Source organism: Monodon monoceros, unplaced genomic scaffold (genome assembly GCF_005190385.1).
Source record: "Monodon monoceros isolate NGI ecotype Baffin Bay Population unplaced genomic scaffold, NGI_Narwhal_1 Super_Scaffold_14, whole genome shotgun sequence".
NCBI classification, from domain to species: domain Eukaryota; kingdom Metazoa; phylum Chordata; class Mammalia; order Artiodactyla; family Monodontidae; genus Monodon; species Monodon monoceros.
In genome coordinates, this window is record NW_021703770.1 from 14059595 (window position 1) to 14086915 (window position 27321).

General features: G+C 43.3%; 1 protein-coding gene across 1 annotated transcript in view; it reads left to right on the forward strand.

Annotated features, from left to right (window-relative positions):
* The first annotated feature begins 5913 nt into the window (after positions 1-5913).
* The window catches only part of ANXA13 (annexin A13), a 56388-nt gene continuing 34980 nt past the window's right edge, over positions 5914-27321 (forward strand). Inside the window, exon 1 of the mRNA XM_029222562.1 lies at positions 5914-5992. Within this exon, the coding sequence (XP_029078395.1) occupies positions 5942-5992 (51 nt within the window). The 5' untranslated portion in view covers positions 5914-5941. The remainder of the gene's footprint in view (positions 5993-27321) is intronic.

Below are 27321 nucleotides of genomic sequence, written 5' to 3' on the forward strand. Positions count from 1 at the left end.
ATTTTTATTTATTTATTTACTTTTTTGCGGTACGCAGGTCTCTCACCGTTGCGGCCTCTCCCGTTGCGGAGCACAGGCTCCGGACGCACATGATCAGCAGCCATGGCTCACGGGCCCAGCCGCTCCGCGGCATGTGGGATCTTCCCGGACCGGGGCACGAACCCGTGTCCCCTGCATCGGCAGGCGGACTCTCAACCACTGTGCCACCAGGGAAGCCCCACCCTTTTTTTTACTAAGAGCACCCCAGTTTTCTCTGGGTGACCAGTCCCCCCACTCTCAGACCTCGTGGTTTGTGGGGTGGGGGGGTTGGCTCCACGCTCAGCTCCAGAGGTGACAGGAAATCCAGTCCTCACAACCTCCCTCCAGCTACAGTGGCCAGTTCACAGATGTGTGCTGAGTCCCAATTTGGGCCAGAGAATCGGACCAGGACATACAGTGAAACTTACAGGAAAGGAAAAGCTCTCGTGTTCTTTTCTACAGCTTTGGAATTGGGAGGATGAAAATATGAATCCGCTGGCAGTCATTTTGCCTGTGAGAGGGGGATCCCTTTAAACGGGGAGAAAGCAGAACTGAGAAATGGAGAGGGACAGTGGATCCTGGCGGTATAGTTTGAGTAGCTGGATCCAGCTATGCCTGAAGCTAACTACTTTTTCCAGTTATACGAGCCATTAAATTCCTTGTTTAAGTTATTGTTAATCAGACTTTTAGTCACTTGCAACCAAAAGAGTCCCAACATACCTTCCTAAATCCAACTGTTCGTAGTATTTTAGGTCTGGAAGTAAATGTAGAGAGGAAGTCCAACTCTTACATTTACTTAGTTGAAACCCAAGAACTGGAGACTGTGACTCTGATAGTTGTACCAGAGACCAGCCTAAAATTCAGGTCTTTGCTCCCCCAGAGCTACGGTTTATTTTTTGGTTTGGAGGGTTTTTTGGCCACAAAATGCTACATTAAATCAAGGTGTTGTCTCTTATGTAGATGCTTTATCTCTCCAACCAGAACATAAGCCTCTGGCTGGGGGAACTGTGTCCTAAATTTTTCACACGCCCTGCAGCTTAGCACGATGTCTTACATGTGGTAAATATGCAATAAGTCCTTGTTAACCAATCAGTGAGTTAAGAAGGTATTTTGATCTGTGAGAGTTTTGCTTTTATGCTTACGAGATGAAATGTGTTACTTTCAGGGTTTTTACTACTGAAAAAAATTTGGAGTATGAAAATACAGTTGTTTTCAGAAACTATAATCATTTCCTGCAGATTTTAGTCTTTTTGTCTTAAGCAAGATTTATTAGCATCTACATTTATTATTTAATGTAGAGAAAAAAGTATAAACAAACATGACAAAAATATTAACTTTTTTGCTTTTGTTTATATGGAAGAAAATAGCAGTCCAGGGACTTCCCTGGTGGCGCAGTGGTTGAGAATCCTCCTGCCAATGCAGGGGACGCTGGTTCAATCCTGGTCTGGGAAGATCCCACATGCCACGGAGCAACTAAGCCCATGCACCACAACTACTGAGCCTGTGCTCTAGAGCCCACGAGCCACAACTACTGAAGCCCTTGTGCCTAGAGTCCGTGCTCCACAACAAGAGAAGCTACCACAACGAGAAGCCCATACACCGCAACAAAAAGAAGCCCCGCTTACCACAACTAGAGAAAGCCCTCACGCAGAAGCAAAGACCCAATGCAGCCAAAAAAAAAAAAAAAAAAAAAAATCAGTCCAAAAATCAACTATAGTTTTTGGGTTCTAATTAAATTACACTAAATAAAGAAAATACTATTAATTCTCCCTGCAGAAATAGATATTAGGCAAGTGTTCAACTTGACGGTTATATTTAGAAAATCAGCATCTGTGTATTTTTGTTATTTTGAATGCTGTATGGCTACAATATAATCTGAAATACTTGTTTGTATTATCATATGAGCTTTCACCAGGGTATTTCTAAATGGATGTTTTATTAAATACAAATTATCCAGCATAATGTATTTGCTCTGAGAATCATAGCAACTGATGAGATTGTTTTGTTTGTTTTTTGAGATGTTGCATTAGTTTCCTAGGGCTGCCATGACAAAATGCCACAAACTGAGCAGCTTGAAACAACAGAAATTTATTCTCTCATGGTTCTGGAGGCTAGAAGTTCAAAGTCAGCATGTTGGCAGGGCTGTTCTCCTTCTGAAATCTGTAGGGGAGAATCCTGCCCTGCCTCTTCCTGGCTTCCGATGGTGGCTATCAGTCCCTGGTGTTCCTTGGCTTGCAGCTAAATCACTCCAATCTCTGTCTCTGTCATTGCAAGGCCTTCCCCTGTGTGATGGAGTCTTTGTATGGCATTCTCCTCTTCTTATAAAAACACCAGTTATAGTGGGTTCTGGCCCATCCTAAGTATCTCCTCTTAGCTTGGTTACATCTGCAAAGACCCTATTTCCAAATAAAGTCACATTCAGAGGTACTGAGGGTTAAGACCTCAGTGTGTCTTTTTTTGGGGGGTGGGGGTGAGATACAATTTAACCCACAACAGATATATAAGTAACATTTTTAAGAAGTGTTAGAAACTTAACCTTGGTGGGCTAAGAAGGAAAGACTCTCTGGCAAGATTGATTTCTGACTTGCTACTGAGACACATAAAGTTAGGAGATTAGAACTTTGGCTGGCATCACCACTTTGAGAACCACCAAAATCCAAGAGATGCAAATAAACAGGCCCAGTCTAATAAAGAAAGATGCAGCACCTGTAATAATTTAGAATCACTAAATGTTCATAAAGATACCAAAAAAATAAAATCCCCAAACGCCTCCCATCACCCCTCCTGTGCCCTCTTTTCCTCCATCAAGTCTGCTCACTCTTCTTTCCTAGGCAGTTCTTTTTCTGCCCTCTGGACCTCCAGCTATGACATCCTTCCAGTAGTGGCCTGGGGTCATAGGAATTCCCCCTTGCTGCTGTTGCTTGGAATTATCCCAGCCACCTCCTCACACTCCCACGGGGAAGGAGAAAAGGATGAGATGATACCAGAAATAGTTCTGTTTCAGTCAAATCCAAACTTGACTGTGGGTACATTTAAATTATCAAGAGGTGGCTGTAGTGGTGGTGATCTAGAAAAATAAGGTGTGTCAGCTTCTTCCTTGGCCTCTAAGCTTTCTATCTTTCACCTCCCTGGAGCCATAAACCATATCTCTTCTTGATGAATTGCCAGTGTTCCATAACTGGGCAGAACTTATCTCCACACTGAGCACCGCACATCAAATTGCCCTTGTTCCTCATGAACTTTGAGCTTCAACAGCCTGGGGTGGGAGAGGAAGGGAGGGAGGAAAACTGTCACTGATCAAGGGTTCTAGGAGGGGTCAGTGACACAGAGATCCATTCCAAAGCCAGCACGGAGGTAGGGCAGGGAAGACTAGGCCCTGAGAAGTCTGGGGCTGGGAAAAGGAGGTAGTGAAACTATAGAACGCAAACTAGACACTAAAGGCAAAGTACTCATGAATGGTCAAAGCGTTCATTGTTAACTTATATCTTCTTGCCTTCTGCCCCATTCCACTGTCAGTACCCAGAGGACAGCTGTGTCTTGTTTACCACTGCATCTCCAGCACCCAGCATCCCACCTGGCACACAATGGACTCCAATCTCTTTAGCCATCTTTCATTTCCTGTCATTTGCAAAGCCCTGTCCTATTTCTGAGGTGTAGCACAAACTAAAACACCTGACCTGGAACACTTTCTCCTTTCAAATGATGCCCTTCTTCTCATCCCTTGGTTCACAGCCTAAATGTTAGCTCCTTGAAGAGTTCTATCTCTATTTAAAGTAAATTATACATACTCTCATGCACACGAGCGTGCTCGTGCACACACACTTTAGCTTCCATCACAGCATCCTGTTTGGTTTCTCCGTAGCCCATACAACAATTCGTAATGATTTGTTCTTTGTATATCTCCTCCACTTGGCTGTACATTCCAGAAAGAGAAAATTCATATCCCTTTTGTTCACTGTTGTAGTCCCAGGAATTAGCCCATCCAAGAGACGCATCAGATAAAGGTTAAAGAACAAAAGAATGAATATATAAGCAGAAGGTAATAAACCTATAAGAATTTTCATACTATGTTACGTGGGAAAGTAGCATAAAATAAGCATGGTATCTTAGACCAGAAGAGGAAGGATGGATTAATTAATAACTATCTAGGATCGATTGAATAACCAAAACTAAAGCTGAATCTATTCCTTCCTTATTCTACATGAAAATCAATTCCAAATGAATCAAAGATGTAAACCTTAAAAAATGTCGCTTAAAAAAAAAAAACTTGAAGAAAATGTACAAGAAGTCTTAATCATCTTAATGCAGAGACTTTTTCTAAGCAAGCCAAAGAAGAAAAGATAGTTTTTATGTATTTAAATATATCTAGCACTTTCTTCACACACATATATGCACTGAAAACATCAACAGAGACAAAAGATAAATTGGGGAATTATAACTGTTATGCTTGACAAAGACCTGGATTTTATTATATATATTATTACAAGTATATAATGAAAAAACTAATAACTCAAAAATAAAGGACATAAACAAGCAGACCACAGTAGAATTCATGCAAATAGCTTTTAAGGATCGGGATATATAATTTTAAGAATATCAAAGGAAAGGAATGTAAATTAAACAGTGCGATAACCATTCTTTATCTTTGAAATTGGCAGAAATGAAAAAGTTTGAAAATCTTCAGTGTTGGCCATTATGTGGAGAAAGGAGTACTGGCATATTACTGTAGGAAGGTATACACTTTGTCTTTTGAAAGTCAGCCTCGTGGGTCAGCTGGCCTTTGAAAGTCGTTCAGCATTTTTATGTCTGTGTATAGGACAACTTGGCAACATCTCTCAGAATTTTACAGCATATACATTTTGGCCAGCTATTGCATTCTTAGATTTTATTCTACAGATAAACATGCACACATATGCAAAGATGCATAAATGAAGATAGTCATTCAAAAGACCAAAATAACCTAAATGACCTTGATTAAATAAGCTTTGGTTCATACCCATAGTAGACGAACATGCGGCCACCGAAAAAGAAATGTGCCAATGTCTTGTATCTATTTAGTATATGAAGCCCAGAAGGCATGGAATAGAAGGCAATGTACCAACCCATTTGTTGAAAAAAAGCATACCAAAGATAGCTAGGCAGATAAACAGACAGATAAACATGGCTGTGTATGCATACCATTTCTGGAAGGACTCAAACCACAGAGGGCATGGACTGAGCGGTCAATAAGCTTACTTTTCATGGTACCTCTTCATATTATTAGGGGGAAAAATGTACCATCTGCACATATTACTTTTTAAATTTAGAAACTAGCTAAATTATAAAAATGATGTTAGCATAACTCAATGTAGCCTTCAAAAAGATCCTTTGTAATAATAAGGGTGATGTTAGTAAAATAAGAAGATTTTTCAGTCTTGTTTGGTTAATGCTTTTATCACTCCAAGGTATAAAATCTTAGTGAAAACGTACACTTTTTTTTTTTTTGGTCGCACCATGCGGCTTGCGGGATCTTAGTTCCCCGACCAGGGATCGAACCCAAATCTCCTGCTTTGGGAGTACAGAGTCTTAACCACTGGACCACCAGGGAAGCTCCTAAAGGTATAAAATTTTAAATGAACACCTAAAATAAAAAATAATAACTCTTGCAATAATCCAGGAGTGAGAAAGGTTTAGTCCTTTAGCTGTGAATAAGATATTCAACTTGCAAAGCCAACACTCGATTTATTAATAAATATTTTAGTTTTAAAAGATGGCCAACCAAGGCAGCGTGGGCAGGTTAAGATCATTTGTAGCTGCTGCCACTCCCTACCCATCCCCAACAATGTATTCAAATGCAATGCCAACGGTTACTTATTAAACTCAAGAGATATTATGCCCTGGGAAAACCATTATAAACTTGGCCTGTAGGAGAACTGATCTCTTAATGAAATACAGAACAACTATCTCTGAAAAAAAGAAAATGGGCAATCGCCATGTAAGTATTTACTGCTTTCGGGAATCAAACCAAGTTCTAATTTTGGTTAGCATGTGGAGAAATTTAAACTATGAAATCATGATTGATACTTTTATACTTTATCATTGTGATCACTCCTAATTGTTGGTTTTCACAACGGCAAACCATGCTTTCAAAATGCATTTGGAATATATTTTTTCTACATTAGTCAGAAGTCTCTTTGGAGGCGTGAAAGAGAAGTATTTAAAACAAGGTGGTAAACGGTGCCTTGCAGAGAGCAAGCAGTTAAAATAGTATTTAAGGAATACATGACTAAAGATGTTAGTTTGCAGCAAAGCTGCACAAAGTTTCATAGACTGTGCCCATCGGTGTTTTGGGAATACAGGCTCATGTTGCAAATATCAGTAAAGATACAAGTGTTCTCATAAACCTATACAACTTGGGTTGAAAGGTGAAAATATCCCAGTATTTTTTCTAAACAGCACGAAATGACCAGATATTTGCAAATGCTCACGGAATGGATTTAGTATTTTACTTTTCTTCTGAAATGTCTAGGCTCATGTGAATAGCATGTCTATAAACTATTAATGGCTAAAAACTGACAAAAATACTACCATTTGGAGCCAACTATGCATAAGGCAGGTCAGAGTTAAATCTTGATTTTTTTTTTTTTTTTACAGTGAAAAAGGTATACTTAAAGCTATGGCAATAAGAATTTTAATAAGGTTTTGTTGCACCTAATGTGGCTTCCCACAGGAAGACGTATTTATTTTGTGTACACTAGGAGCGAAGAGAATAAAACTCCAAAATCTTCTGTAAACTAGAACTTTGTTAATAAGATTTTCTCCTTTGCTCTAAATCAAACTTGTGCTCAGATGGTGGCAAACCTACAAGCGTTTTCTTCGAAGAGGCATTATTTTTAAAATCATCTGTAAGTAGCATTTTCATACTAGCCAAGGTTACGAAGCTTCCATTTAGATTATCTTTCAGAGAAACTGAAACCTACTTTTAAAATACTTCTGATCCTGGAAAAAAATTTTTAAATAATAAAATAAAATACTTCTGATCCTGCCTGGGCTCCCTGGTGGTCCAGTGGTTTGGACTCCAAGCTTCCAGGGCAGGGGTCATGGGTTTGATCCCTGGTCAGGGAACTAAGATTCCGCAAGCCATGCAGCGCAGCCAAAAGAAAAAAAAATTTTTTTTAATAAATAAAATAAAATACTTGTGAACCATGCAGAGGACCTCAGGAAAAATCATTGGCTCCTGGTTGAGCAGCTTAAGAGGATGTTTTCACCCCTTGAAAGTCACCCCTTGAAAGGGGCAGCTGGCTTGTGTGAGTGGTCTAGCATTTTATGTATTTCTTTTTTGAATCCCCAGAGCCAATCTTACTCCCTGTCAGAAGGCAGGCAACCGTTGTACGAAGGGCAGGCCCAACCCTTGGCAGCCGTGCAGCCTCTCAGCCACCCATCAGGGAGCGGAGAGCCAGAGTTCCATCAGCCTGTAAGCACTTTATTTTCCCTCCAAATCATAGGTATGACCAGGCTTTCTCATGGGCCCATATTACTCACCAGTGACTTGTTATACTGGACCATCTACAGCCCTCTGGTCTGAAAATGTCACCATCAGGCATTACTTCCAGGAAGGGAAATTTTTCCCTAGAAAATGTTTGTTATAATATTTGCAGCTAAGGTAAAAATGTAATTTAGGAACTCAGCTTCCCTTCCCAACAGTGTCCACTTAATGGTGTACTGGAACAGAATACGTGATCCTACACCATGCCCCTGTGACATTGTAGAAAATATTAGTGGAATTTAACATGTGCATAAAGAATGAATATGTTCTAAGACTGTGTTTCTAGATGAGTAAATGCAAAACCTTTTTAAAGGACAAATTACTGCATTAGACAATGACTTGAATGTGTACAAACTTAAAACTACGATGCTTATAGTTTTAAAGCAACTACACAACCAAAACAAATTTGCAAACTAAATGCTAGTAAAATTCAAGTCCATGAGGTGCAAAAGTATGGTATTGATTTAGTGTAACAGATAATGTTATTTTGCTGAGATTAAATGTAAAAATGGCACAGATTGCTATAATGTGGTTTTTCTGAGTTGCAGCATGTCTAAAATATGATGCAGTGTGTGACTTCTTAGCTCTCCTGTCACGTTTCTCTATCCAAACTACTGAGAAACTTTTGTTTGTATGACTCCCTGTAAGACAATTGGGCCTTCTCTTGGCTAAAATGCAGGCTTTTTATATTAAACCTCCCTCTGTTCTCTGTTCTTTCACCATGAGCTTGTAACAATTAAAGTACGGCTATTTGGCATGCTTTTTAAATAGAAACACAAATGCAGGCATTGAAGTCACGTGCTAGCCCCTGCTCATCCTCATGATACAGTATGCTTTATATTTGTTTTTATATATTAGTTATTATCAGCACTAAAGACACTATATAAAAAGCCTACTAGGAAGGTTGAATTCCCAAAAATATGTCCACAAACCAGAGTCCACAGATAACTGTTTGACAGATATTGCTCTAAAGCCAATAGAATGTTGGCCAGGAAATTACATTTTCCAAGGTACTCTGATATGGAATCCTAGCCAATTCTGAAAACTGAAAAATTACTTTTTTTTCGCTTTCCTCCAATCCTTTTGCCATCATTTTTTGAACTCAAGACATAGTGTTTGTGCCTAACCTATTTGGAGCAGTAATAACGGACACTTGGATATTATCATTTCCTGAAACACAGTGTTCAGAGTTTGCTTAGCCTGGAGGCCATGTCCCTGTGCTCAGTGAGCTCTGTGCAGAGACAGAAAAATAGATCCACAGGAAAAAGCTTAGGTTCAGCCAGATGACTCTTCTATTCTACTGTGTGAATTGTTTTCAAGAGGATCACCATCTAGAGGAAAATAGAATATTGACACAAAGAGTGAGATGACTTTGCCATAAGAGTGTGGCTAGAGGTGGCAGAGTCATAGACAGGGAGCAAGATCTAGGGGTGCCATGGATAAATGTGGAAATAATCACAAACTCAAGAGGACTGTTGATTTCTGGAAATTTTTTTCCAGACTAATGCACAGGCGCTAGAAAGGACTGCTGCCTTGTTACTCATAGTATGGACCCTGGGCTAACAGCAACATCCACATGGCCTGGGTGCTTCTAGAAATGCAGAATCTCAGGCCCACTCGGACCTACTGAATCAGAATCTACATTTTAACAAGATCCTCAAGTGATTCCCATGCACGTTAAAGTCTGAGAAGCAATGGACTGGGGAACAAGTTCTTAAACTTGGCTGGGTGTTGGAGTCACCTGGGGAGTTCTAAAAACCACTGATGCCTGAGTCCCACCCCCAGAGAGTCTGAATTAATTAGTCTGGTGGTTGGCCTGGGCGTTGGGATTTCTAAATGCTCCCCAGGTGATGCTAATGAGCACAGAGTTTGAGAAACAGTGAACCGCACACCACGATCCGGACCAGACTAGCTCAGCACACCGCTGATGTCATTCTGAGGGTCGGTAAATGAAAACCAACTTGTAAATGTTAGAACATCTGCTCAGCGATCTGCCACAGTGTTTGTCAACATGCCACGTTTATGACTCACTTGTGGTAATATTTAGCCAACACAAATATTGTCTGAAATGGAGACTAGTTTGGGACTTGTAGCAGGAGTTCCAAACCAGCAAGTTCAGAAGAAGGTGGATCGGGAATACCTGGGAGCTACATGACAGGTGGGGACCAGGTCCAGATTCCTGAGAAAAGAAGGGAGGCTCTAGAGACAGGTGAGAATGTGTTTGGGAATTTCAGACAAAAGTAAGCACGGCTTGGGGCTTCCCTGGTGGCGCAGTGGTTGGAGGTCCGCCTGCCGATGCAGGGGACACGGGTTTGTGCCCCGGTCCGGGAAGATCCCACATGCCGCAGAGCGGCTGGGCCCGTGAGCCATGGCCGCTGGGCCTGCGTGTCCGGAGCCTATGCTCCGCGGCGGGAGAGGCCACAGCAGTGAGAGGCCCGCGTATTGCCAAAAAAAAAAAAAAAAGTAAGCACGGCTTTAACCAAGAGTGTACACTCAACTGTGATCCTCAGCCTAGGCCATGCAGTAATATCTCTCCTATCAGGAAACCTTTTGTCCCAGAAAGTTAGTCCTTCATATTACCACTATCCATAAGAGGAAACAAAAATGGCTTCTAATGTGAAAACATGACATGCACTAAAGCATACCTTCTCTATTTAATGACAACTCACCCACTTAAAGTCTAGCTACATTTTTTGGCACAATTACACGATCTGGGCTGTGGAGATTTCTTGGCTATAATAGATTAAAAGCAGTCATTTTAAAGAGGTGGGGGGGAAAGGCTGGCAAGGACAAAACCACTGACAGAAGGAAGGACATGCAAACTGAAAACCTGACCCAAGAACTCTAGTTATAGGAACCCAGGGTCACTTTGTGTAGGGGATGGATTCTAGCGTATCCCAGCGCACCTGGGCAACTCTGCTCTACAGCTCGGCAACATGAATCCAAAGGCCCAGCAAAGATGGGCACCACTGTAGGTTTAAAGGGGCCTTTTGAAATGATGAAGATGATGGTAATAACAGACATTTTTCAAGTGCTTGCTAGACTGTGCGCAGTTCTGAGAGCTGTGGTCCTAACGTAGAAGCATGGGTCTACTATCAGGTATTCCTCAGTGCAATAGTCCCAAATGTGGCCCCCAGACCAGCATCATTTATTATCGCCTAGGCTTTTGTTAGGAATGCAAATGATCAGCTCCCCACCCCCAGATCTACTGAATCAGAAACTCTGGGGGCACTGCCCAGCAATTGCTGCTGAAAAAGCCCTCCAGGAGGTTCTGGTGTTCCTCGGTGTTTGAGAACCAGTGTTGAAGCAAAAGCCTCCCACAGGCCTCACTAGAGCTGTGCCCTTGCTCTGACCACGAACCATCCCCACCCCTCAGCCTGCCCACATGCCCTGACCATGGCATTTCAAGCCTTCTTAGCCCCATGCCCTCCTCCTGGGCTTCTTACACCAAATGCAACCCAGAGAACTACCCCTTCCTGCTCCTTCCTCCACCCCAGACCAGGCCGCACACTCTCCTGCCTCCCATCTCAGAGCTGCACAGTGAACTGGCGGCAGAAAGGCAGGGAGCCACTCTCCGTCCTCTCAGCCAGCTTGACATATTCTTTTAGAGAAACTACCAGAATCCAGGTGCTGTTTGAGGCTCTGGAGATAAAAAGAGGAATAAGATAAACGACCAGAGTCCATATGCCCTCAAAATAGCTCACAGTCTGGTCAGGAGGCACACAAATAAATAATTATAATGACGTGTGGTGGACACACTAATAGAAACGTGTCCATGGTAACAAGGTTCAAAAGTTGGACAGAGGAGGGAATGATGCCCTGTGGGAGAAGTGAGAGTAGAATAGGGTTTCTAGAGTGGAGAAAGGCATTCTTTGTAATGCAGGAGCACAGAGAGGTCCAGGAAGGCTGGTGCTGCTGGTGAGCTGAGCTCTAGCCCTGCCAAAGCACTCAGCACATCACACAGCAATTGCCTGGGCAGCTGCTACCCTGTCCCCCAGGCTGTGAGCTTCTGGGGGCAGACACTGTGTCTTACTCACTGCTGTAGCTCTGGGGCTTGACACATAACAGGCGTTCCATACATATTTTTGATAGAAAGATCGATGAGCAGGGACAGAGACAGGAGGCAAGACTAGACAGGAGCACAGGGTTGAGACCCGAAGTCCCTTGCATGCCATGCAATGTATATTGGTTTCCTAGGGCTGCTGTGCAAACTACCACAAACTGGGGGGCTTCAAACAATGGAAATTTATTCTCTCAAAGTTCTAGAGTCTAGGGACTTTGAAATCAGCATGTTAGCAGGGCCACACTCCCTCCGAAGGCTCTAGGGAAGAATCCTTTCTTGCCTCTTTCAGACTCTGGTGGCCCTGGGGCACTGCATTTCTTGGCTCCTGGCAGGATAACCCTAATTTCTGCCTCCATCTTCACAGGGCCTTCTTCCCTATGTGTCTCTATGCTTTCTCCTCTTCTTCTAAGGACACCAGTCATTGGCATTAGGACCCTCCCTAAGTCCAGAATGAGCTCATCTTTCTTTTGTTTTAAACCACCTATAGAGGTTTGGCGTTCTTTCCTTATTTATTTATTTATCTTTGGCTGCATTGGGTCTTTGTTGCTGCGCGCGGGCTTTCTCTAGTTGCCTCTAGCGGGGGCTACTCTTCGTTGCAGTGCATGGGCTTCTCATTGCAGTGGCTTCTCTTGTTGCGGAGCACAAGCTCTAGGCGCACGGGCTTCAGTAGTTGTGGCACGTGGGCTCAATAGTTGTGGCTCGGAGGCTCAGTAGTTGTGGCACATGGGCTTAGTTGCTCTGCGGCATGTGAGATCTTCCTGGACCAGGGCTCGAACCCGTGACCCCTGCATTGGCCGGTGGATTCTTAACCACTGTGCCACCGGGGAAGTCCTGGGCTCATCTTGAGATCCTTAACTAATTACATCTGCAAAGGCTCTACTTCCAAATAAGGTCACATTCCGAGGTTCTGAGTAGACATGAATAGGGGACACTATTCAACCCATTACTCCAAGGAAATTGCGCTTTATTGCCTTAAGCTAGTAGTGGTTTTTAAACTTTGCACAACAGATTCCTTTGGAAGGCTTGTTTAAACAGAGAGCTGGGCCCCATCAGCAGAGCGTCTGATTCAGTAGACACTCTATGGTGGGGCCTGAGAATCTGTATCTCTGACAAGTTCCCTGGTGATGCTGATGCTGCCGGTCTAGGCACCACATTTTGAGAACCACTACCTTAGGCAGTAGAGAAGCCCTAATCGATCTCAGACAAGGGAATGACAAGGTAAGCACTGCCCTTTGGATGGACCATGCTGGAAGCTGGTGGAGAAAGGTCTGGAGAGAAACATGACCAAAGGCAAGTAAAGCACTTGAAAGTCAGCACTTCCAAGTAAAGCACTTGAAAGCTTGGAGAAAGATGATGAACCCCTGCCCCCAACTAAAACAGTGACGATGGGATTGGAGAGACGAGGACAGATTGGAGGGTCAAACCGACATAACTCGCTGACTGACAGGATATGGGAGGTGAGGGACAAGAAAGGCTACAGAGGGACTCCAAGGTAACTGGCTTGTGCATGCAAGTGGATGATGGTGATGCACCCGGGGGATGAGGCAAAGTTTGCAAGGTGAGAGGATGAGTTTGGTTTGGGGATCTGTTGAGTTTGAGATTTCTGTGTTCCACCTGGGTTTAATGCCTAGCAGGTAGCTGGATCTGGAACTCAAGAGAGAAGTCTGGGATTGAGGTAATTTGTGTGTATAAATTCTGTTTTTTTGTCTGTTTTGTCTTTAAGTTAGTATGTATTTGTTCACAGACTACGGGACTCACAGTGGCTTAAATAACAAAGACTTTTTTTTTTTAACATCTTTATTGGGGTATAATTGCTTTACAATGGTGTGTTAGTTTCTACTTTATAACAAAGTGAATCAGTTATATATATACATATGTTGCCATATCTCTTCCCTCTTGCCTCTCCCTCCCTCCCACCCTCCCTATCCCACCCCTTAATGATTAACCCTAACAGGAATCTGAAAGGAGGGCACTCTAGGGCTGGTTCAGCAGTTCAGTCACGTCATTAAGGACTCAGGCTATGTCTGCCTTTCCATTCTGCCACCTTGAGGTACTGGCAACACCTCCCCTCCTGGATGCAAGATAATGGCCATGCGTGTGTTCAAATTAGTAATCTCACATGATAGGGTCACAAGAAGGAAGGAAGGGGATGGAGAAAAAAAATGTCTTTCTCCTCCTGTACCAGTCCCCTATCAGTGAGGAAAATCTTTTGGGAACGCCCAGGCAGACATCCCTTTCTATCTCATCGGCCAGAATTGGTCAAAAGCCCATCCTAGACCAATCACTGGCAAAGGTGAAGGGGATAGTGATGGATCATGATTCATCTCCAGGGCTGGGGAAATCATCTTGTCAGCTAGTGTTCTTTCCTCTCTTTCTCTCTCTCTCACACACTCTTTTTCTTTCCATGTCCTAGCCTTATTCTCTCCTATTGAAAATGAACTTTTTCTTTTCAATGATGGGGGAGGCAAAAGGAGTTGATGAGAGGGAGGCCTGGCCACAGGTAGTTCAGGCACCACAGAGAGTTCCATGGCCTCACGTAACTCCAGATTAACTACCCCAAGGAAATGAGTTTTCTCTAAGCATCTATACATACAATGCCAGGGAAAATTCTGATTGGCTGAGGTATGTGCCTACCTCTTTGAATATCACTGTGGCCAAGGTTGACCTTACCTATCGTTAGGGATGGGCAACATTGCTTTATCAGTATTGCTTTCTTATAACTATTGTTTTTATTAATGTTACTACTTCAATGACTATGACTACTATTGGATGGACTGAAATAGAAAGAGAATGAAGATTTGAAGATCAGATGGGAAGGCAGTAAACTAATTCACCCTTTTAGTGATGGAGGTTTGGATTGTGGTGGGAATGAAAAGGAAGATAAAAATATTAAGAAGAATTTTAAAGAAATAATTAATAAGTTTGGATCCAATGCATATTGCAACTCTCTTACCAGGGGAAGAATAACATTCATTGTTTTGATTCTGGAGGAGACAAAAACTTGCTCAAAGCAAATTTAGCTCTTTCACCTTGTTTCCTTTTCAGCAAATCTGAACTTGTTCACATACTGTTGGTTATGTCCTACTACACAGCACTATTCCATGCTGTAACGGCTCAGCTCAGCCCCCAATATTTTCACTTTTCAATTCCATCTGCCCAGTTATCATTGACTCTGGAGGATGCCAGAGTACACTAGCTTCCTTTTTTCCTGTAAGCGATGAATCCCAAGTTCATACTCTCAGTGAACTGGCAAAAAACAAAAGAAAAGAAAAAAACAAAACAGCCTTTGGCAATAGAAGAAGGAAACGGGTAATTCTTTTCCAATGAGAAAAGTGCTTCATTTTTCATAACTCTTGAAGGCACGGTTCCTTTCACAGTTGAGAAATAGTTGTCACCTCCCCATCACCACCTTTCCCTCAACTTTTGTTGAGGCAGTACAGCAGTCATTGGATATCTAGAGGTGTAACCCTCTTCAGAGGTCTCTAACGCCCCAAACAATCAGTGGACAACCTCAAAGCAGACATTTTCCCCAGGACACAAAGTCTGGTTTCAAGACAATGCATGTTATTCTGCCTCTAGAAGAAATTCTGAGTTGTCCAGCCCAACACAGCACTGAAGGGCCCCCAGGAATGAGCCAACTGGGGCTGCCAGTGAGGACGTGATGCAGACAAAGAGGCAGGGGGTGATGACAGACTTCTCCCTTTGGACCCACTTTAACTCAAATTCTTCCTCCTAGTTACCTTATCCCACTACTCATCTTTCAGATTTGTCATCTGTGTTCCTTTGAAATCAAATCAAAGAGAGAAAGACACCATGGTCCACTTCTAATCCTCCCTTTTAGGTAACCACAGCGATGCGTTCTTTGTGACTGGGGACCTTGCTTTAGTCAGTACCTATGTACCATTTACCACTAGAAGCTCAGCCTTCTCAACACCTTAAAGTAACATGTTGACAGAACTGTTATAGCCGTTAGATCAGGGCTGTAGACCCTTCACATACCAGATTTTAGCACTATTGGCACTTGCAACCAGATAATTCTTTGCTGTGAGGGGCTGTTCTGTGCCCTGTGGGATGTTTAGCAGAATCCTTGGCCTCTATGACTAGACACCACTAACACTCCCCTATTTGTGACAAGCAAAAATGTCTCTGGACATTGCCAAATGTCCTCAGGGAGGCAAATAGCTCCTGGTTGGTTGAGAACCACTTCATGAGACACAGACCTTAAATGGGAAAGCTGGGCTAGTGGGCAGGTGTCCCCATAATGTCTTTATCTGGCTGAATTTCCACCAGCGATGATGCATTCCTGCCCCTCTGGTCTAGGCTCTCCCTCACACTGATTTGCCTCACTTGTCACAGGGTAAAAGCCAACTCATCTTGAAGCTTGACCCTTGTCCTCCTGTTGATGACAACGGCAGCTGGGAGGTGGTGGTTTTCCCCCAAAAGGCTGTTAGCTCGTAAGTTCTGATGGCCAGAATGCAAAGGGCCTCCCTGCAGAAATACCCAGTAACAGGGCTGCTAAGCTACTGGTTTTCCTGCCTAGATGAACAGTGCTCATCTGGAAAGACATAATCATGAGTGAAATAATCAGGAGTCAATTTGCTTACCTCTCCTCTGGGTGTAGCCCACAAAAGGGCTGCCCCAATAAATCGCCCTCTACCAGAGCTCAGGGCGTGGTAGGCCCATCACATTGTTTACGTTTCTGAGTGTACTGCCAGTAACTTTGGAAACAACGGTACCCACCACCTTGAAGAGTCTTAAGTCCACATGTCCTTAAGGTCAGGTCTCAACCCCATAGTCACCTTTGATGGTAAATATCACATTGACATGTATAACCCAGACAGCATAGCCTAAGGAAACTTGTCTTTCTGGAAAATGACCTAACTATACCAATCTTCATTAAAAGGTGTTCTTAAAATGCCAACATAAAAATAACCCCAAATTTAGGAGAAAGATCACTTTTTTAATCTAAAAAGTTTCACTTATTTTTCAGAACACACAGCATATGTAAGCATATATCATATTGAGACCTGATCCAAGGGGACGTTTTTTCTATTTTCAGCCTTATTTGATGAATGATGCAAATATTTGTACCCATTTAGAATGATGGCCAAACTACTAATAGTCATACCTGTCACTTTATAACTGCATCTCTGAAAACGTGAATAAACAGCAGCGAAGAGCTCCCTGTATTCTCAGCACCTTTCAAAGGTTTCCTAACACACTTTCCTAGCTATCTTGTCTACATCCTTGGCTAACAGACTTCAAAAGCTGATCCAAGTGAGAATAGGATCTAAGAACAGCAGATTCAGCTTTGTTATCAGTGAGACCATGGTGACCATTAACTTTTTGCTCTGACAAGCATTTACGTAGATTTTGATTTAAAACCAAAAAAAACAAGACTTTTAATCAAATTTATTGTTTCAAGGAAACCATGCCCAAGAAGCAATCAACTTAATTAAACAATATGCCACTAATTACCCAAGATTCATGTTTAAAGATATGAATGACCCCTCTATTGTGTTTCAAATTGCCCATCAGTGACTACTAAACGTATCTGTGGAAATGTCACCAGGATATTTTCTGGCTGAATTCAGTTTATTGACTTTAAATACTGCAGTACTTTGCATTCGTGTTAACTGGTTTCAAAGTACAAATGAGTGACCAGTTAGAGGTGAAAGAACATTGTCCTGAGAGAGAGGAGTCCAGTTTTTTCCATAAGCAAGTAAGTGACCCTGCGCAGATGACTTAACCACCAAGCCTCCGTTTATCTGTAAAATGAGGGAATTGGATACATTGAATAATGTTTCCCAGACTTCAGACTTAAGTGTGACCTTCTTGAACATTGCCAGATACATGTGCCACATGTTGTACTAATAATTCTAGTAACTATTTTCTTTAAATCCACTCATCTTTTTGACACAAATTTATCTTAAAAAGAAACTTTGTATTAGTACCATAAACGGAAAACCAATATCAGTTGATGTTAATACAGAAAGTGAGTGTATTACATTCGAACTAAATACTATTGCCAGCCAAAGGCTCAGATCCTGTCACCTGTTTTCTGATAAAAAAGACCTTTTGCATGAAATAGAGAAGGTGTTTGCAAAGTAACTATTTGAGGCTTTCTGGACCACACAACCTTTGTTGCAACTACTCAGTTCTGCCACGGTAGTGTGGAAGCAACCACTGACCAAATGTATATGAGTGGGTTGGCTATGTTCCAATAAAACTTTACTTACAAAAACAGGTGATGGGCTGGATTTGGCCCCAGCCTACAGTTTGTCAACCCCTAGACTGGAGGAGTGTGAAAGACATACTATTACCTGGCAAAGACTGACTACTCAGAAGAATCTAGAGAGAATTTTATTTTATTTTTTTAACATCTTTATTGGAGTATAATTGCTTTACAATGGTGTGTTAGTTTCTGCTTTATAACAAAGTGAATCAGCTATACATATACATATATCCCCATACCTCCTCCCTCTTGCGTCTCCCTCCCTCCCACCCTCCCTATCCCACCCCTCTAGGTGGTCACAAAGCACCGAGCTGATCTCCCTGTGCTATGTGGCTGCTTCCCACTAGCTATCTATTTTACGTTTGGTAGTGTATATATGTCCGTGCCACTCTCTCACTTTGTCCCAGCTTACCCTTCCCCCTCCCCGTGTCCTCAAGTCCATTCTCTAGTAGGTCTGCATCTTTATTCCTGTCTTGCCCCTAGGTTCTTCAGAACCATCTTTTCTTTTTTTTAATTCCATATATATGTGTTAGCACACAGTATTTGTTTTTCTCTGACTTACTTCACGCTGTACGACAGACTCTAGGTCCGTCCATCTCACTACAAATAACTCAATTTCGTTTGTTTTTATGGCTAACATTCCATTGTATATATGTGCCACATCTTCTTTATCCATTAAAAGGAACTCCTTTCCCAGTTGGAAACTAATGGGCTTTAATACCTTCAGTGTTCCATGTCACTCACTTTGAAAAATGCTTGGTTGAATTTCTACCCTAAGAATCTATGATAAACCTCTTCCCTTTATCTTTTGCTCCTTGGATAAAGTCTAGGATTTCTTACTTGTACAGCCCTCAGTGTATATATTTTTTAAGTTGTCTTTCTCATTCACTGGGATGTCAATGGGAAAGTTCCTAATTTTTATCAGACCAATGGTTCTCAACCTTGGTTGCACGTTAGAATTATCTGGAGAGTTTTTAAAATTCCTATACCTAGTATATACCTGTATCTTAATGATTCTGATCTAATAGGCCCAGGATGTGACTCAGTCATTTGTGTAGGCTCACAACTGGCTGTGGCAAACTTGCAAAGTCAGTCCCATCCAGGGTGACCAACTATGCCGGTTTCCCTGGAACTGGCCCAGGGTTAGCACTGAAAATCCAGGATTTCCTGGGAAATCCTCAACCTTCAGCAGTCAGACAGCTGTTCACCTTAGTGCCAGCCACCACTGGCAGAAAATCCTCGACTCTCTCCAAGAGGATCAGGAACAGTTTCAGAGAGGAAATGAGGCTTCAGCAAATTTCCTTATGTAGATCCATTCTCCACTGTTGCCCCTAGAATGAACGGTGGGCAACCAGGTGTTTAAAAAATGGATGGGCACGAGGATCCGTGCTGTCAGTCCCCAAGCTTCTTTGGCCCTCTGAGGACTCAGGTAGCACAGTGAGGAATCCATCACAGCATCTGTCCTCTGCCTCCCCTACCTCACACTGATAGGCCCCTTGCTAATAAGACAAACCGGCAGTCATTTTGCATAGATTCTGTCAGTAGGGAGAAGTGACCTTTTTTTTCTTTTTTTTTTTGCGGTACGTGGGCCTCTCACTGTTGTGGCCTCTCCCACTGCAGAGCATAGGCTCCCGACGCGCAGGCCCAGAGGCCATGGCTCACGGGCCCAGCCGCTCCGCGGCATGTGGGATCCTCCCGGACCGGGGCACGAACCCGCGTCCCCTGCATCAGCAGGCGGACTCTCAACCACTGCGCCACCTGGGAAGCCCGAGAAGTGGCCTTTTACCTGTGAAAATGTTTGACAGTTTATCAGGTTGGAAAGCAGTCACCCGAAAGGAGCAAACATCAGAAACTGGCCATCCTGCTGGCCTCATGCCTTTTCAGTCTTCAAAATGCCTCCGCTAAAATGCAACTCCCTGGCACACCGTAGTCCTCGAACGATGATCCCTGTGAGCTAAGGGCAAGATGCTTTAGGAAAGGGGGAACTGGAAGATTTGGGGTGAGACGGGGAGAGAAGGAGGAAGAGTCCTGAGAGCCTGTTGGAGACGGTCAGAGAAGCCAGTCCCTCCCTGGCCAGCTCTGATTACCATTATGAGATCTCTCTGCCCAGTACTCTCGTCGTCTTTTTTCCCCCAGCTTTATTGAAATATACAATTGACGTATAACATTACATAAGTTTAAGGTGTACACTGTGTCGATTTAATACACTTATATATTGCAAAATGATTACCAGCATAGCATTAGCTAACACCTGCAGCATGGCACTTAGTTACCGTTTCTTTTTTGTGGTGAGAACATTTAAGATGCTTTCTTAGCAACTTTCAAGCATATAATACCGTTTATATATATATATATAATATATATATTTATATATAATACCATTTATATATATATAGTTTCTGTATTATTTAACTATCATCACTATGCTGTACATTAGATCACCAGAACTTATTCATCTTATAACTGCAAGTTCGTACCCTCTGGCCAACCTCTCCCCCTTTCCCCTAGTCCCTGGTAACCACCATCCTAGTCTCTGCCTCTATGAGTTCAGCTTTTTTAGATTCCACATATAAATGATATCATACAGTATTTGTCTTTCTCTGACTTATTTCACCTAGCAGAATGTCCTCAAGGTCCATCCATGTTGTCACAAATAACAGGATTTCCTTCTTTCTCGTGGCTGAGTAATATTCCTTTATATATAATATTCCTTTTTGGGCTTCCCTGGTGGTGCAGTGGTTGGGAGTCCGCCTGCCGATGCAGGGCATGTGGGTTCGTGCCCCGGTCCAGGAAGATCCCACATGCCACGGACCGGCTGGGCCCGTGGGCCATGTCCGCTGGGCCTGTGCGTCCGGAGCCTGTGCTCCGCAACGGGAGAGGCCACAACAGTGAGAGGCCCATGTACCGCAAAAAAAAAACAAAACAAAACAAAACAAAAAATATATATATATATATATATTCCTTTTCTTCCTTCTTTCCTTCCTTCCTTCTTTCCTTCCTTCCTTCGTTTCTTTCTTTCTTTCTTTCTACCACATCCTCTTTATATATTCATCCATTGACAGACACATATGTTGTTTCCATATCTTGGCTATTGTGAATGATGCTGCAGTGAATCACACTGTCTTATTTTATCTTCCTAAGATGCTGCTGGGTGCAGCAGGTATTAGTCCCAGTTTACAGAAAAGAAGCAGAAAATATGATTCTATTTGACTCAGAAGGAATATTGGGAGCAGAGTTTGACAATAACGCCTCTCCTGCACACACACTTTGCCCTGAGAGAGGCTGTCTCTTTTGCCTTGCAAATAGTGATAACTTGCCTTCATTTTTCATTTCACTTCCTATTTTCTCATCATCAAGAATATTTATTGATCCCATGGTCATGCAAGTGGTCCTCAGCTTCTCTGGTCAGCAGACAAGTCACAGGTCTCAACTGGTGTTTCTACTAAAAATACAGCATTCTAATAGTTCAAATGAGCTTTCTATCATTAAATTTTTTAAATAAATAATTTTGACAGGAACAAAAAAATGGTTGATGAGAAGTCAATAGTAGAGTTTCTGTATCCAGACTGTGTAGGTTTGAATTCCATTACTTACTAGCTGTGTGACCTCAGGCAATTAATTAATCTCTCTGTGCTTTGATTTCCTCATCTGCAAAATAGGAGGTCATAATACCTACTTCATAGGGTTGCCGTGAGGACTGAGTGACTATACGTAAATTGCTTGGACCAGTGCCTGGCACTTAGTAAGTGCGTAATATTCAGCTGTCATTCTCAGTTTGAAGTGTTTCTCCCATAAATTTCTCTTAAACTCTTAGCTCCTGCTACTACTCCTCTACAAGTACAAAATCGTTTCTGATTTAGGAGAGAATTATGTAATCAGCTATTTTAAAGTTGCCACACAAGGCACCATGTCAGGCGCTCATTCGACACTCAGCAGGAATCAGGTCAAAAGGGAAGGAAGTAATAAAAATAAGGCTGAGCCCTCCCCACATGCCAGCATCCTGCTCAGCACTTTTGATCCATATCCTCACAACAACCCACAAGAGACAGATACTATTATTACCATCTTTCAGATGGGAAACAGAGACTTAGAAACGATAAGGAGAGAAATAGCATCACGCCAGATTCAAGGGTAGATATCTTGGAACAGGGGGGTTACCTATGTGATCAGAAAGAAGTCTCTCTCCCAAAATGAACCTCAGTATCCCCAACTCTATACAAGGCGAGTTTAGCCCAAAAGGCCAATGTTAACTCAAGTACAGTAACTAGCATGGGGATGGTCATTGCTAACGCTGAGGACACAGGCATGTCTGAGCCTCTCCCCAGCACGGCCTTCATTTTGCTCCTGTTTAATAAGAGCAGGCCATCACTTAGTTCTAATCCTGGCCCTCTTTCTAGTCTCCCCAGCCCCCCTCCTGATTCCATGTCAGCTCAAACAGTAGCCCTCTTTAGATCAGTGTACAGAGAGCCCTCTGCCCTCTGCTCCCCAGCGTTTCCTCGGAGACTTCCTGTCTCAGAGTCTGGATACCAAGCAACCACTTTTAAATATTTACCGAGGAGACTGCAGTCAGACAAGCCTTCTGGGGAGCAAACAATCCAAATGCCACTCCCATTACATTTTGATATTATTTCAGAGTTTACAAATGACCCTTACAACCTTATGTCACCCAGCATCCCACCTCCTACGTGCCACCCACTGTGTGCTTACTGTCATCCGGCACTGTGCTACTGCATCCCGGACACAACTGCATCCAAACTTCACACTACCCATGAGCTGGTGCACCTCCACTGTGAAGATGAGACGACAAAGGCTCGGGGAGATGGGTCAGCTTGCCCTAGGTCCTACGACCAGCAAGAGGCAAAGCGTAATTGGACACAGTAGGTCTGACTCCCAAGTCCACATTGTGTCTTTATGTCACATTTAGATGAATCATGTTTGTTCTGCAGCGGCGCTGTGACAGGTCATAGTAAGCACACATGTACACAGACCCAGAAAGCATCATGCTGTAGTCTCTCCCTGGAATATCCTTTCCCCCACCTCCACCCCTCCTCTTCCCCCTTTTTTTCTGCTTGCCTAACTCCTACTCATCTTTCAAGAACCAGCACACATGTCAACTTCTCCATAAAAATTCCTCTTTCTCCTCTCAGCTATTGGCAGCCAAAGTGCTTACTGTATCATAACGCAATTGTCATTGATCTATTTCCATGTTGATTTCTCTGAGGACAGGGGCTACGACTCATAGACATTGAGTGCCCCCCTCACCTGGGGTAGTGCTTGCCACGCAAGAGATGTTCAGTACTTGTTTGTTGAAGGAAGAGGAGGGAAGAAAAAAAGGAGGTGGAAGGAGAAAAGGGAAGAAGGAAAAGGGAAAAGAGAAGGGAGGAGAGGAAGCAGGGGAAAAGAGAGGAACTGTTCAGAGGATGGTCTAATTTGCCTGCTGTGTATTGCTTTTTAATGAATTCACGTGTCTCTCGTGGGACAGTATATTCTTATTTTCCAGTCTTGATGTTATCCAAATAGAAGATGAGGTCACCTGATCAGGTCATTCCTACTGATGGGCAGGAGTGTATTTAAATACGGGTGTACTCAGGTTGGATGACCCACCCGGAAAATTTTGGTTACTATATAATGTATAGAGCAATGAGTTTGCAAACACATCCCTCAGCTAACTTTTTCACACACCCCTTCCCCAGAGTTTGCTGTGAGTGGAGGCAGATTTCTTGAAACCCCCTTTCGATCTTAAGAGTTAAGCCTTCCTTGAACTGTACTGGGTCAGAAGCCTTTGAGCAGGTGTCTGTTGCTCCACTCTGGCCCTTCTGCCTGGGGGTATCAGATACAGAGCCACGCTTCTTCCTGGGCCGTTGATGTGCTGAAGCTGGCACATCCCTGAGTCATTTCAGAGTGGGTGTTTTCAACATTCTTTCTGCCCAGGTGACACTGCTTCCTAGGCTCCTAAAATTTCAGTTTATTTTCTCCGCATCCTCCCTCCAGAAAAAAATCGTTCATTCGTTTCCTTGTTTTAAATGCAAGAACATGAAAACACAGAAAACTGACATGTAGATGCACTAGAAGGAAGAAAAAAACAGAAAAGCTCCCAGCGTAGTCATGCACCAGGCAGTGCCCTTTGTAGAGTTAGGAGTATTCGTTTCATTTTGAGCCTGACACACCAGCATGATGGCCAGCACTGCACCCGCCTTGTATCTCAATGGGACCCTCACACCCAGGGGTGCGAATTAGCACACTGGCCAGAATATGGTGTTGCGGTGTCAGCCCAGATCACCTGGACTCCACAGAGCCTGAATTTTTAACCATTTTACTGCCCTGGGTGAAATGCATGCCTGGATCCCAACTGCAGGCAATGAATGAAAAACTGATCCTCAGAGTGCCATTTACAAGGTGAAAACCCCTCAGGCAATATTCTGGAAAGGTCCTTACTGATCTGCCTTCAACAAATATTGTTTACATTTATTGAGCACGTGCCCTCTGCTAGGCCTCATTTTAGATGTTTTGCGTGAATGACTTCATTGAAACTCTCACAAGAGACCTATGAGATAGGGGGTATTATTTCCGCATTTTGCCTTGAGGCAACCACAGCACAGAAAGGTTCCCAAACTTGCCCGAGGTCACAGAAGCAATAAGCAGTACCGCTGGGATTCAAATCTAGTCTGACTAGAAACCTATGTTCTTAAAGTTGACTATTATATCCTCGGTGGCTACCTATTATAAACACGGTGTCTGGGGCATTGCGAGATAGATAACAGATGGATAGATGGATAGATAGATAGATAAATAGATAGATGATAGAATCTCATAATATCAAGTTTGGAAGATGTCTGTTTATTTCTATATGTATACCTTCCAAATTTGTCAAGTCAAAATACGCAGAATCAAAACCCTAAATATCACTACAAGACAAAACCCAAGAGTTGGCCCAAAGCAGCAGAGGCAGGACAAGCTTGCCTGTGGTTCCTCTAAATATCTGGCACTGGAAATGTTATCTCACGTAAGCCTCAGATCTCAGAAGGCAGACACTGCTCCCATTTTACAGATGAGGAAATGGTGGCTTAGAGTTTAAATGGCCCAACTTTACAGGACTGCTGAGGGGCAGGACCACATTCAAACTTAGATCCACGTGGGCTCAAACCCAGACTCTGTAATCATTTTTTTTTTTTTTTTGCGGTACACGGGCCTCTCACTGTTGTGGCCTCTCCCGTTGCGGAGCATGGGCTCCGGACGTGCAGGCTCAGCGGCCATGGCTCACGGACCCAGCCGCTCCACGGCATGTGGGATCTTCCCAGACCGGGGCACGAACCTGTGTCCCCTGCATCGGCAGGCGGACTCTCAACCACTGCGCCACCAGAGAAGTCCTGTAATCATTTTTATTAACATCTAACATCATGTCTTTTTTAATGTGTCTTCTGAGTGTCAATGAAAATACTGTTTAAAAAATAACAAATCAAAACAAAACCAAAAGAAGGAATGTTGCCCCATCTCTTTTACACCTTGTAGTTGAGAGCAGGCGAACTATCCATTTATTTGTCTCAACCCTCACAAACTCAACCCTCTGTCCCCATCCTGGAGTCGCACCCCCGTTTTGTGTCTGACTCACGTTCTCGCAGACCTGCTTTATATGGAAGTTCTGTTCAGCGGCGTCAGGTTTCAAACACAAAATCTCCTGATGGGCAAACAGGCCCAAGGCTCCGAAGTCAGCTGCCTGGCCCACTAACAATGAACAATGGAGGTGGAATGTCCTCTCCGTGTATATTCCCGAGAAATTCGTTACCCAGATCATTGGAACAAGCCAAGGACACCCCTTGCATCAACACTGGCCATCGCTGATGAATGCATCCATTGTAGACACAGTCCCAGCCATGCCGAGGGGAAGATTCCTTCCACACAGACTGTTTTCTTTTTCTCTCTTTCCTTTTTAAATCACGTCACATGGTTCCTTCCCTCTGACATCAAATATCCTGCTGTTACTAGGAACAAGCTGGAATTCTCTTCTGATAAGGAAAGCTAACCAACATGGCTAAGAGTCATTCATTCCTAGAAGGGGACAGTGACTTCAACCTGCCCTGCTGAGGGCCATGCATCTGATACAGACTTCTACGCTGCATTATTTGTAAAGCAAAAAAGGAAAAAATTAAGTCTCAATATCATCTTTATTCCTAACATGGAGTTCAACACTCTCCCACTGCACCCCACGCCACCCCACCAGACATTACTGTTATTTTGGACTAAAAGACATTTACTTTTACTCATTTTTTGGCCTTGGATAAACAAACTGGACATGTTCGGAGGGTCCTTTTCCCATCCCTCCACTCTTATAATTCTATGATATTTGTATCATGGAACCATCTTGCTAAAACAGAGAGGGAATGTCATTTCATACCTGACAGACAGTCCTGGTTTGAGCCCTGGCTCCGATTCAGCCGTTACCTAGCCAGGTGATCTTAACCAAGTCTCCTCATGGCTTCTGCGAGCCCTGACAGCATCTTTGAGCAAATGAGGAAAAAGTATTCCTCTGGGGGAGAAGCAGCCCTGCCAGCACAGAGCTCGGCAAGTGTATCCCCAGCAGGACCCAGCTCCCACTGCCCTCAGGCCAGGCATAACCTGAACAGCCATTCACAAGTTCACAGCCATTCTCTGTTCCAACTTGTCAGTTGTGAAGTGGGATAGATAATAAGTCCACCAAACTCTTGCACCGATGAGGCTAAAATGACACACAGAATAGTTTATAAAGACTGTCATGAGATTTCTGCAGCTCCGGTTTAACTCTACCTCACTTCCTAGGTCGCACCTAATACTCCTGATGAAAAGCAAAGACACAATTTACTTCTTTGAGATTGCTACTTCCCACGCTCCCACACCCAGAGAACCAGCCCTTTTAGAATGTGATCAAAAGGCAGGGTGGTCTTGGTCAGTGTGCAGCCTGTGCAGCTGCACAGGGCCCCATGCTCAGAAAGGCCCTGCTCTTCGTTTAATGCTCTGATGTCACCATCTTGAAATTCTTAATTATTTTTGGACAAGGAGCCCTACACTTTCCTTTTCCACTGAGCCCCACAAATTACGTCTCTGGTCCTCCCAACAAGCCTTCAGAAGCACCAGATAGCCTTCTTACAGCCCACAAAAGATTGGGAAAGGAACATGGGACACGCCATCGCTCTGCCGAACGTGAAGGCCCCAGTCATAATTAGAGTGTGAGGCAGGATGGTGCATGGGACCCAAGAGCATGAGCTTTAGGAGGCAGACTGAGCTGGTGCAAACCTGCATCCTGCAAGACCACAGACAAATTCCCTAACCTGCCTGAATCCAGGCTTCCTCCTCTGTAAAGCAGACAACAAATGCCTACTCTTCCCTGTGAATAATGAAGAAAGGTCTGTCAATGAAGAAGTTGTCTAGCACATGGCGGGCACTCAACAAATGTGAGCCCCTCTCCCAGCTTGTTTCAGGAATGGATACTTCAAGATGGGGCAATGG